The sequence below is a fragment of the Carcharodon carcharias genome, chromosome 8, assembly GCF_017639515.1.
Source record: "Carcharodon carcharias isolate sCarCar2 chromosome 8, sCarCar2.pri, whole genome shotgun sequence".
NCBI classification, from domain to species: Eukaryota; Metazoa; Chordata; class Chondrichthyes; order Lamniformes; family Lamnidae; genus Carcharodon; species Carcharodon carcharias.
In genome coordinates this window covers 23,152,258-23,165,806 of record NC_054474.1, presented here as the reverse complement: position 1 = coordinate 23,165,806, position 13,549 = coordinate 23,152,258, and the positions used below count along the sequence as shown (strand labels likewise).

Below are 13,549 nucleotides of genomic sequence, written 5' to 3'. Positions count from 1 at the left end.
GATATATCCTCGTTATCAGTTAATATTTTACTACTTCGCACTGCCAGTTTTTCTTCTCTGCACTCTGAACTTCTCCCTAGGTTCCCATCACCCTGCCATTGCAGTTTAAACCCTCCCCAACAGCACTAGGAAACCTCCCCGCGAGGACAGGTCCTGCCTGCCCCAGAACCGATCCCAATGCCTCAAAAATATAAAGCTCCCTCCTACTCCATTCTCCAGCCACGTGTTGAACTGCTCAATCTTCCTATTCTTATGTTCACAAGCACGTGGCACTGAGAGTAATCCTGAGATTACTACTCGCGAGGTCCTGCTTTTTAAACTCCTTTCCCAACTCTCTAAAATCTGCTTTCAGGACCTCATCCCTTTTCCTACCTACGTCATTGGTCCCGATGTGGACTACGACCTCTGGCTCTTCACCCTTGCTCAAAAGAACATCCTGCAGCCACTTTGTGACATCCTTGACTCTGGCACCAGGGAGGCAACATACCACCCAGGAGTCACGTCCACGGCCACAGAAACACCTGTCTGCTCCCCGAACTATGGGACCGCCTACTACTATAGCACTTGCACACTTCCTCCTCCCCTCCTATGCAACTGAACCACCTGTGGTGCCACGTGCTTGGCTTTTGCTACAGTCCTCCGAGGAACCATCTCACTCACCAATATCCAAAATGAAAAAGCCTGTAAAGTCCTCCCAACATCTGGAGGATTGTACCAAAATTGGGAAAGCTGTCCCACAGACTAGTCAAGCGACAGCCTGACATTGTCTGTCAGGTATGATTCAGTGAGTATGACTATGTCCTGTCCCACTGGCAGAGCAGGCCCATCAGACTGGCAACACAATGATATACAGTCAGGAAGGAGTTACCCTGGGAATCCTCAACAACATTGACTCCAGACCCCATTAACTCTCATGGCATGAGCTCAATCATGGGCAAGGAAACCTCCTGCAGATTATCACCTACCGCCCACCCTCAGTTGATGAATCAGTACTCCTCCATGCTGAACACCACTTGGAAGAAGCATCAAGAGTGGCAAGACATTGAGAGTGGCAGACTACAATGTCCGTCACCAGGAGTGGCTCAGTAGCACCACTACTAAGCAAGCTGGCTGAGTCCTGAAGAGCATTAACAGCTAGACTGGGCCTTCGGCAGGTTGTGAGAGAACCAACAAGAGGGTGAAAACCCACTTGACCTTGTGCTCACCAATCTACTTATTGCTGATGCATCTGTCCATGACAGTTTTGGTAGGCGTGACCATTGCACAGTCCTTATGGAGGTAAAGTCCCAGCTTCATACACAGGATAGTCTCCATTGTGTTATGTGGCACCACCATGCTAAATGGCAGATTTCAAACAGATCTAGCAACTGAAAACTAGGCATCCTCAAGGCACTGTGGGCCATCAGAATTGTATTCAACCACAATCTGTAACCTCATGCCCTGCATATCCCTCACTCTAGCAATACCATCAAGGCAGGGAATCAACCCTGGTTCAACAAAGATTGCAGGAGGGCATGCCAGGAGCAGCACCAGGCATACCTAAAACTAAGTATCAACTTGATGAAGCTACAACACAGGACTATTTGAATGACAGACAGTGGAAATATGCAATAGGAGAGCTAAGCAATCCCACAAGCAATGGATTAGATCAAAAGATCAACAGGCATGTGAATGGTGGAGGACAATTAAACTAACCAGAGGATGCTCCACAAATATCTCCATCAATGATGGTGGAACCCAGTACATCAGTGCAAAAGACAAAGTTGAAGCATTTGCAACCATCTTCCAGAAGTGCCAAGTGGATGATCTAAACCGGTCTCCTCCCAAGATCTCCAGCATCAAAGATGGCAGTCTTCTGCCAATTCAATTCATGTGATATCAATAAATAGCTAAAGGCACTGGATACTACAAAGGCTTTGCACCCTGACAACATCCCAGTAGTACTGAAGACCTGTGTTCCAGAACTAGCCACATCCCCCTAGCCAGGCTGTTCCTGTACAGCTACAACACCGACATCTACCTGACAATGTGGAAACAATTTGTCCTACCCATAAAAGCAGGACAAATCCAACTTGGCCAATCACCATCACATCAGTTTACTCTCGATCATCAGCAAAATGATGCAAGGTACCTCTGACAGTAATATCAAGAGCATTTACACAGCACTGCTCACTGGCAGTCAGTTTGGGTTTCACCAGGACCACTCAGCTCCTGAACTCACTACAGCCTTGTCCAAACAAGAGGTGACGTGAAAGTGACTGCCCTTGACGTCCAAGGCAGCATTTGACTGAGTGTGGCATCAAGGAGCACAAGCAAAACTGAAGTCAGTTGGAATTGGAGGGAAAATTCTCCATTGGAGCCGTACGTAGCGCAAAGAAACATGGTTTTTATGGCTGTTGGAGATCAAACATCTCAGTCCCAGAACATCACTGCACGTAGTATCTCAGGACCAAGCATCTTCAGCTGCTTCAGCAATGACCATCCGACTATCATAAGGTCAGAAGTAGGGGTGCTTGCTGATGATTGCACAATGTTCAGCACCATTTGAGTCTCCTCAAAACTTGAGCAGCAAGGCCTGGACAATATACAGGGTTGGGATGACAAGTGGAAAGTAACATTCGTGTCACACAAGTGCTGGGCAATGACCATCTTCAACAGGAGAAAATCTAATCACCTTCCCTTGACATTCAATGGTATTACACCATTGTCAACATCTGAGGTGGGGGGGGTTTAAATCATTGACCAGAATCTGAATTGGACCAATCATACAAATACAGTGGTTACCAGAGCAGGTCAGAGGCAGGGAATTATGCAGCGAGTAACTCACCTGACTACATAAAACCTGTCCATGATCCACAAGGCACAAATCAGGAGTGTGATGCAATCACTTGCCTGGACAAGTGCAGCTCCAACAATACTCAAGAAGTTCGACACCATTCAAGACAACACCTTAAACATTCGCTCTCCATCACTGACACACAGTGGCAGCAGTGTCACCACATACAAGATGCAGTGTAACAACACAAGGTTCCTTCGACATCATATTCCAAAACAACAACCTCTACCACCTAAAAGGACAAGGGCAGATGTATGGGAATGCAACCACCAGCAATTCCCCTCCAAGCCACACACCATCCTAACTTGGAACTATATCGCCATTCCTTCATTGTCACCAGGTCACAATCTTGGAACTCCCTTCCTAACAGCACTGTGGGGGCATGTACACCTCATGGACTACAGTGGTTCAAAAAGTTGTCTCAAACACCACTTCTCAAAGGGAATTAAGAATGGGAAACAAATGCTGGCCTAGCCAGCAACATGCACATCCTGTGAAAGCATTAAGTGATAGTAATACCATTGAATGTCAAGGGAAGATGATTAGATTTTCTTCTGTTGGAGGTGGCTATTGCCCAGCACTTGTGTGGCACGAATGTTACTTGCTACTTGTCAGCCCAACCTTGTATATTGTCTAGGCCTTGCTGTATATGGACACTGACTGATCAAGATACGAGACAACGCAAATGGTGCTGAACATTTTGCAATAGTCAGCAGAGACACCCCTACTTCTGGCCTTATGATGGTGGGATGGTCATTGGTGAAGCAGCTGAAGATGGTTATTCCTGAGACCAAGGGCTTGAATTCTGGGTCCTAAGGTCTTCCCGCATTTGGGCATGAACTGCTTCACGATCTGAGAAAATGCACATGGACTTGAACAGAGAAACGACCAGCATATGGCACCACTTCTCAGTTTATAATGCAAGGAACATGATGATGAGTCAAGTGAAGATTGCTGGGCCTAAGACACTGCCCTGAGAAACTCATGCAACGATGCCCTGGAGCTCAGAGGATTATCTTTCTTCCTTTATGCCAGTGGAGTTTTCCACTTGATTTCCATTGACTTCAGTTTAATTGGGGCTCCTTGATGCTACATTGGTTAAATGTTGCTTTGAGGTCAAGGTAGTGCCACTCACCTGACCTCTGGAATTCAGGTCCTGTGTGTTCTTCTCTTGGATCCACAATTGGTCCACAACCATTATAGGCTTTAGAGCCAAGCGATCCTGGCAGGACCCAACTGAGCGTCAATAATCACATTATTAATCATTAGTTGCCAAGTTGGGCTGGATGGCACCGTTGCCTCCTTCCATCATATTGGTGATAAACAGGTGTAGGCCAATGGTCATTTGTAGACAAGTTGGCCAATCTCCATTTCGATATCAAGTTAAACAGAAAAATATTAAGTTTTAGGTTCAGTAGGACACAACAGGACTATGGCATCAAACCACACTGAGCCTCCAGTTTAGTGTGAAAAGGATATCTAAATTTAAGCATGTGCAAGCTGGGCCTTAAAAGATTGCTGCAATAACTTGTGGCAAACAGACAGTTTTCAATTCCATCTTCACAAATTAATTTAATATTAAATGAAATTTAGCATATAAATGACAAGTTAATCATTTGGTATAAAATAGGCTGAATTATTTTTCAGTCTTAATCATGAACTGATAAGATTGTATCGGTGTACAATTCTACTGCTATTGCTGGCCAACAGCTTCTCATGACTATGGCCATGTCTTGTGCTGTTGAATCAGTTCTTATTCATACCAATTAGTATTGTGAAATTGCTACAAAATACAATGCAGCATATCCTTTGTGAATAGGTGTGCATGCAATTGGTAGACTGGCGTGGGCTAGATCAAGCAGGTTACTTACTCTCTTATATGTTTGTTCTCCGGATGCATGCTGTATGTTCAGTGGATATTTTTCAGCTTGACTTTGAACGTCAAATAGGGTCATGGTTTTACCATTTTTGGTAGATGTCCAGCCAACTCCAAATAAAAACTGTACTACTATCACTAACTTCTTACAGAACAACAATTTACCTGGTCTGGGACCCCGTGGTGGCACACCCTGCCGTTCCCTAATTCGCTGATCACGAGGTCTCGGGGGTGGAATCTGTATTTCTGGTTTTGCCTCCGGTCGGGGCTATAAACAAACATAAATAACTCTTCTCATACTGTACTACTTAAAAAAAAAAAATTCTCAAACCGATTCAGATAAAAATCACAAAAATGCTGTAAATTTGAGCTTTCGCACTTGGAGGATAGTGTTCGATATTAATTCAACCTTAAAGCAGCAATATACGTGTGGAACTGCAAGAGTTCCATTGACTTTAAATCTCATTCACTTTGAAAAAATTTAGAAACTTGCAAATGTTCGAAAAGAACTCAGCAGCATGAATTTGAGCACATCCCAACCAGAAAAGCATAACCATCAAAATGTACACAAGTGCTGTACTGTTAGATAAGTTTGAGAAATGAAAACAAGATTTATTAACAGAAAAGCATCGACTTTCACAGCAGAGTGTAACATGATTTTTCTATCCCAAGATGGCTTATATCAGGGGGCGGAGGGGCAGGGAGTGAAAAGCTAAATATACAGATCCCATTAGACCTCAAGTTCTTTGAGATATCTGTAACTCAGAGTGTAAATGGGTTTCAGGTTGGATCTTCCACCTATGCCAAGTGCTTGAGTTGGAGGTACTCAACAGTCAGCTTCAGTGGCTACGCAGTTAGTGAGGGGAAAATATATCTCAGGGTCACTATCCAGCAAGCCCTGTTACAAGTGGACATGTATACATTAACTGAAGGCGGGATTGGGCCTACAAATGATCAACAGCCGTTTTGGTGGAGTGCAAGATGGCAACTGGCACCCACTGAACTATACTCCAGTAAGCAGTCATCAGGGAATGAGTGGGAGAAGAAAACGGGAACGTATTTGTTTTAAGGAACTTTAGTGCCAGCATTAACAGGTTAATCATTACCTGTGGTGTTGGGGCTTTGACAACATGAGGTGGAATTCCAGTAGTGGGGACAATGCCACTAGGGGGCAGATTCTTACTTGTTACTGAAGCCCAGGAGAACGTCTGGAGAGAAAGCAGTTATGATATAGTCAGAAACCCAAAACAAGTTATCATAAAAATAATTGCCAACGATACACACAGCAATAATATACAATATCTGAATGTTCTGCATAAAGTAACAGCCCATGTATCTAACTCTGTGAAAGTGGGTAGGTTTTGAATAGGTAAAAAAATCAGGCCCAGTGTAATGATATGCAAATTAAAACTGTTATTTAAACAATAAATTCATAGATCAAGAATGTGGACACAAAATAGGAGCCAAAGTAGGCCACATGGTCCTTCGAGCCTGCCCCATCATTTAACATGGTCTTGGCTGATCACCTATCGCAACTTCACATCATCCTCATATCCCTTAATATCCAAAAATCTATAGATGTTTTTCTTGAATATACTCAGTGTATTAGCCATCACAACTCTCTAAGCTTGAGAATTCTAAAGATTCACAACTCTTTCCAGTGAAAATACTTTTAATCTCAGTCCTAAATGGCAGACCCCTTATTGAGATCATGAACACGTTTTGCATTCCCAAGCCAGAGGAAACATTTTCCTAGTATCGACCCTGACGAGCCACTGAAGAATTGTTAATTTCAATTAGCTCGCCTCAATCTTTTAAACTCTAGTTTAGGCCTAGTCTACACAGTCCCTCCTTACAGGACAATCCACACATCCCAGGAACCATTATACTGGGGTTGGATTTTTTTCTTAAAAATAAAAAAACGTTATTGTGCAAGCTCTGAAAAGTCATAAGGACTCAAAACATTAACTCTGTTTCTCTCTCCACAGATGCTGCCAGGCTTGCCGAGTTCTTCCGGCATTTTTTATTTTTGTATGCTATTGTGCAAATGGTTTCCAAACATGACGCAAAATGATTAGTGGCATACTGCTTAATAGAAGTGAAATTAAGGATACAAGAAATAAATGGCCCGTGGAACTGGAAAAGGGCTCTTCTAAAGCAACCAAAAGGAAATTGTTCCTACCCTGGAATCCTCAGCTACAACTGGTACTGGATCAGCTGGTGGAGGGGATGGAGATTTTACCACAGGATCCTCAGCAACTTCCTCCTCCAATACAGGCTCAGGCTTTACTTCCTCCACAGGTGGCTCTGGTTCTGGTTCTGATGGAACAATGTGTTCTTCCAAGGGTTCCTCTAACCCGTTGCTGTAATTGGACAGTGCAAAAAGTCAAGACACACCAATGCATCCTGATACAATTAAGCAGTTAATTAAGTATTGCCCAGCAATCCAAGTATTAGTGCTGTTAATCTAGTATAATTAGTCATAATGTGCCTTGTAGACCAAGCTAGCTTGGTTTCATGACTAACAAGATGCTTGTTTATCCCCAAAACTTTCCTACCACCTTTCAATAATGAGCATACTTGGAGAGAAAAAGCACAAGGGTTTAAATTATTCATTTCTCAGCCCTGATTGGAAATATACGAATTAGGAGCAGTAGCAGGCCACTCAAACTGAAGGAAGAGGAGGTTAAATACCAAGAACCACTGGTATCACCCAAATCCCTCTGCAAAACACAGGTAATGTACACCTGCAGCATATCATATGAGCAGTCAAAATTGTTGTGACATGCAAAATCTAGGATAACCTTATTACTGTAATCTAAACAAAAGTGGCTTCATTTTCTACTACACTGTCACAATATTGTTTGTATCCCCACCAAAATGAAATTCAATTGCCATGGCTTCTAAGAGCCAGACTGAGTTCCAAAAAACTATTAAATTGCACAACTTCAATTTTAAGAACAACCATGATAAAGAGAGAGCTCCTCTTTAATCTGTCAATCCATACATCCATTCCCCTGGTACAGGGTTGTCCCAGCTATACGATAAGATTGAATAATGAACAGTAACTATCTCTAGCACAATCAATCAGGAAGGCAAAGATGAACTATGAAATTAATTTATCAAGGAACAAAACAGTAAAATATTTTACAAGCACATCAATAAAATAAAAGGCGGCTGCGATGGCAACAGAGCCATTAAGGAATAGACAGGATAACACATGTAACATTGAGGATGTGGCAGAAATATTAAATAATTATTTCACTTCAGTATTTACCACAGAGATAGGACAAGTGGTCATGACATTGAATTGAGTAATGAGATAAGTCCATTTAAAATTTTAAAAAGGTGATGTACTGAATGGCTAAACAAAGTCAATGAGGTCAAGGGGCTTGGGTCTGGATGGATTGCATCCACTTTAAAAAAAAATCTAGGGGAGGTATAGCAGAAGAATTACTACTCAATAATTCATTAGAAAAAGGTGTAGTGCCAGAGGACTGGCAGATCGCTAAAATATACAAATTACATATGAAAGGACAGAACATGTCCAGGGAATTATAGACCAGTCAGCTTATCAGTGGTAGGAAAAATAATAGAATCTTTACTAAAGTATAGATGAACATCCAGGAATGAGAAATGTACCAAATAGTCAGCGGTGATTTCAAAAGGGAGAATCATGCTTGACTAATCTTATTGATTTTTTTTTTGAAGATGAGAGAGAGTAGACAATGGTAATGCAGTAGCTGCAATTTATCTGGATTTTCAAAAGGCCCTCCAATACGGTATCCCATAATAGACTAATGAGCAAGGCCACAGAAGGTGGAGTTGGGGCTAGTGGCAGAATGGATTGTTAGCTGGCTTCAAGACAAAAAAGCAGAGGTGGGAAGTGCGGGGACCACTGCTGTTCACAATTTACATTAATTACTTGGACTTTGAAAACAAAAACTCAATTTATAAATAACACTAAATTGGGGTAGGTGCAGGGGGGGCATCAATACTGGGGGCTGCAATTGCAATCTCGATAGGTATCATTTTCAGGTTGGCAAAATGTAACTACCAGATCGTAGAATAGGCAAATAAAGTTCAACACAGATAAACATGAGCTAATAGGGGTCATTGAATATATTTTTAAGGCAGAGGTAGATAAGATTCTTGACTAACAAAGTAGTCTAAGGGTATATGGGGTAGGCAGGTAGGTGGCATTGAAGCCACAATCAGATCAACCATGATTATACCGAATGTCAGAGTAGACTCGAGGGGCTGAATTACCTAATCCTGCTCTTAATTCGTACGTTTGTACACTTTGGCAGGAAGAGTAGGGGGATCACTTATTACGTAAAAGGTCAGGTCTAGGTGGGGTAGAGGAACAGAGGGATTTCAGAGTACAAATACATCAATCACTAAAAATTGCACCACATGTTAGCAAGGCCATAAAAAAAACAAACACTGTCCATTATTTCTAGTGGGATAGAATAGAAAAGCATAGAAGTTATACCAACCCTGTGTTCAGTTCTGGCTGCCACATTATAACTCTTTCGAGTCAACCAAATAAACTAAATAACCAAATAAACGCAGCCCCTTAAAGGGAAACTGCAAAAACAATATTAAAAATTTCAAGGAAACTTACGAACAATAAATCAAAACGTGAATAAAAGGGTCAATAAAGCACCCCAGTCCCCGCAGTGCCCACCGAGAATGGAAGGCCTCGACAGTGCCAGCAGACATCGCGTGCTCCTTCTTCTCCAGAGGCACCTGGCTACCAACATAGCCATGGAAAAGAGGTAGACAGTCGGGTTGGACGACCCCCCCCCACCCACCCACCCATATTATAGAAGCACTGGAGAAGGAGCAGAGACGATTTACAAGGATGATACCAGAAAAATGTGGGGCATATATATCAGGAAAGGGTTGACAGGCTGGGAAAGGTTTAACAGGCCGAGTGTCGTCTTTCTTGAAAAATAGCTGATGGGTGATCTTTAAAATTATAAGAGGTTTTGATAGAGTGGATACCAGAGAGAGTTTCCTCTTGTGGGGAGGAGCATAGCTAGAGGCCATCTATATAAGAGTCAGCAAGAAGTCCAATAAAGGAACTCAGAAGAAACTTATTCACCCAAAGAATGCTAAGAATATGGAACTCATTACCAGTTGTAGTGAGTAGTTGAATAGTATAGATGCATTTTAAGGGGAAACCAGACATGGAAGACGAAGAGAGTAGATAGTCACAATGGTAAATTTAAATGAAAAAAGATGAGAGGAGACTCAAGTGGAGCATAAACACAGAGGCTCGTTGGGCCAAATGGTCTGTTTCTGTGCCGTATAGCCTATGTAATCTAATGTCCCAAACTCAAGTACTCAAAACCCTCAAATAAGCAGTCCCAGAACTTAAAACTAAAAAGAAAAATCAACCTAAAGCAACGAACATTCCTCTACCTCACAGCTGCATCGTAGTAAACCCCACTGTCATCTTGGACAGCTTCTGGTGATGGCTGACGCTCTTCAGGTTCCTCTACTTCTTCCTCAGACTCTGAAATAAATAAACCAATAAGCAACTCTACTCTCACCATACAAACCCTCATACTAATACCTAAAGAGGCAACATGTCCATAGATGTTTGCGCAATGCCCAGATTTGTTCCCTTCCTGAACCATCAGACAAAGAACGGAGGCAGTGGCAAAGTGGTAACGTCAGTGGACTAGTACTCCAGAGGACCAGGCTAATGCTCTAGGGACATGGCAGCTGGTGGAATTTAAATTCAATTAATAAATCTAGAATTGGAAACTAGTGTCAGTAATGGTGACCATGAAACTATCATTGTCATAAAAACCCATCTCATTCACTAATGTCCTTTAGAGAAGGAAACTGCCATCCTTACCCAGTCTGGCCTACATGCAACTCCAGACCCATAGCAATGTGGTTGACTTATTACTGCCCTCTGAAATGGTCTAGCAAACCAATCAGTTCAAGGGCAATTAGGGATAGGCAACAAATGCTGGCCTTGCCAGCAACATCCCCATCCCAGGAAAGGATGGAAGAAAAAAAACTTCATTTTATAGTGCCTTTAATGCAGTGAAATGCAGACCAAGGAAATCCACAGAAATATTACGAACAAAATTTGACGCTGGGCCATGTAAAAAGATTTGAGGGAAGTTGACCAAAAGCTTGGTAAAAGAGGCAGATTTTAAGCAGTGCCTTAGAAGGAAAGAGAGAAAGACGGACATAGAAGCTCAGGGAGCAAATTCTACAGCTGAAGGCATGGCAGCCAATATGGACTGATTAAAGCTGGGGGTGTTCAAGAGGTTGGAATTGGAGCAGCACAGATCTGAGGTTTATTGGCTGGAGGAGATTACAGATATAGGGAGTGGCAAGACCATGGAAGAATTTAAAACAAACATGAGAATCTTGAAATTGAAGCCTTGCTGATCCACATTGACTCGCAATTAAGCAAACAGAGGTGATGGGTGAACACAAAGTGGGTTAGAACAAGGACAGCAGAGATTTGGATGATCTCAAGTTTAGAGAGGATTGAACATAAGAGGCCAGCCAAGAGTGCGCTGGAATAGTCAAGTCTAGAGGTAACAAAGACATGGATGAAGATTTCATCAGAGGAGCTGAGGTAGGAGCGAATTTAGGCAATGTTAGAGGCTGAAAAAGGTGGGATTTAATGATAAGGCAGACCTGTAGTTGGAAATTCATCTCAGGGTCAAACAGGCTGCAAACATTTTGGTTCAGCCTCAAAAGTAGCCAGAGGAAGTGTCAGAGAGTTTCCATGAACTCCACTCCTAAATTTTCAAATGATGCTGTTGAGGGAGAACATCATAGGTCAGATGTAAGGAGGAAGGGGTCAAGATTAGATCCTTGCAGGAGCTGGAAAAGCTGCAAGTGATTCTTGGGCCATGATTTGATACATAAAAATGGGATCAGGTGAGTATAGTCTCACTCATTGCACAACAGCAGAGGCATGGGTGGGTGGTGCGGTCAATGATGAAAATTTCAAGGAAGAATCGTTTACCACGGTCAGTCATATAGGATTTTTTTTGGCTCTGATAAGAGCCATGTTGGTATTACAGCAAGGGAAGGAAAACACTATTGGAGGGATTCAAACATGGAGTTTTCGGAAAGGCGTTCACTGATTTGGATGACAGCATGTTCAAGGACTTTGGAGAGAAATGGGAGGTTGAGATGGGGTCGAAAGTTGGTTTTCTGAGGGGTGGGGGGCAACGACTGCAGATTTGAAGGAGAGAGGCACAGTACCCAAGCGGAGAGAACTGTTAACAAAATCACTAACATCGGAGACAGGAAGGAAAATCAGGTGGTCAGCAGTTTAGTAGGAATAGGGTTGAGGGAGCAGGAGGTGGGTCTCAAGGGCAAGGTGAGCTCAGCCAGGGCATGAAGAAAAATAGTAGAGAAACTGGAGAAGGATGCAAGTTCAGGGCTAGGGCAGAGGGAAATCTTAGAGGAAATTTGGCCTGATGGGCTCGATGGAGAGAGTGAAGCAGCAGACAGAAAAAACTAAATGCTGCACCATAGTCTTTAAGGTGATGCACAACTGCTGCTGTATTCAACTGTATTGTGCTGTTGTTTAACTGCCATGAGAAACATTGTCTATCAGTGCATGAAACACTGCAATGCAGTGAATGAGTGATCATTGTAACATTTCCTCTATGATCCCATTTTCAGATCAGAGGAAGCTTTTTTTTATGGCCAAATCCTTGGTGAGAGAATGCCTGTAAACAAGCAATATGGCACAAAGGTATTTAAAAAGGGACTGTTGCAAATTCAATTACCGATTTCTAGTTCACAAGACAGAAAGGAATGTAAAAGTCAGTCAAAATTGCTCTTTAAACTTTCATTGCTAACGGAGAAACATTTGAAATCCTTTGAAATATCCTGACGTTTCAATGACATAAGTTTGACAAAATAAAAAAACATTCTACTCACTTATTTTGCACAAATCACAATAAAAAAGGTGGAAGCCACTATGTAGCAAACTAACTATGAGTGGCAGGGCAGGGTGGTTGTGGTGGCAGTGGCAATGTAGGTACACATATGCATATGGTCCATAATACTTTAACTTAAAACTTTGAGCCCTTTCCTGCACAAGAAACATGTTACCAACACCTTGCCTCTTCAACATAAGCTGGTCAATTTTGTCAAACGCTGAGCCAGATTTGAGACACTCGGACATAGTTTGCAAAAAATTTCCGTACCGGATCAGAAAAAAAAGGGTGGAATTAATATGTTTTTAATACATACTTCATGTCAAAATGACCAAAACAAAATAGCTGGAGACTGATGGGCAAGTTCAAATTGCTTCTAAATCTTCTCTGAACTGATCCTCTCGGAAAAAGGCAGCAATTAATTTAAGAATGAAACTGGCTCATTGAGGTAAAGTACACTTTGACAGAAAGGGCACAATAATGTGCCTTTAACACACACAGCATCCTTTGGAGGGTAATCTTTAATACAGTTCACATTCTTTAAAGGGTAGTTGGGGCTAATGTAGTTTTCAACATCCAATACATACGAATCACATTTACAACAACAGCCCGCTCCAAATGCTGTACACTGTGCCAATGTACTACCATTAGAATCACAAAGTTTGTTGATTTGAAATTTAGGCTCTACTTGTTTAATGTGGCAGTTCTTTTTCTAACACATCATATATATTGGCCAAGATGTATAATTGGTTCAGTGGCCATTTTGGAACTCCAGCTGAAAGCAGCTAGACTAGTCCAAGTAGCATTCTTTTACAGAGCAATGAATCCCATTTGTGGAAAATATCAAGCTATATATTCCAGAAATCCTGCAGGATCTGAAATAGTTAAAACATTTAAAAA

At 42.1% G+C, this 13,549-nt stretch overlaps 1 protein-coding gene across 6 annotated transcripts in view; it reads right to left on the bottom strand.

Moving 5' to 3' along the window:
• Positions 1 to 13,549, bottom strand: part of g3bp1 (GTPase activating protein (SH3 domain) binding protein 1) — a 36,156-nt gene that overhangs the window by 8,222 nt on the left and 14,385 nt on the right. For 4 of the 6 annotated variants that reach the window (XM_041193201.1, XM_041193200.1, XM_041193203.1 and 1 more), the window contains exons 6-9: positions 10,143 to 10,236; positions 6,895 to 7,075; positions 5,819 to 5,920; positions 4,878 to 4,980 (exon numbers count right to left, since the gene is read on the bottom strand). In XM_041193201.1, coding sequence (XP_041049135.1) covers positions 4,878 to 4,980; positions 5,819 to 5,920; positions 6,895 to 7,075; positions 10,143 to 10,236 — 480 coding nt within the window. The remainder of the gene's footprint in view (positions 1 to 4,877; positions 4,981 to 5,818; positions 5,921 to 6,894; positions 7,076 to 10,142; positions 10,237 to 13,549) is intronic. The other 2 variants (XM_041193204.1, XM_041193205.1) reach the window with 1 other exon arrangement.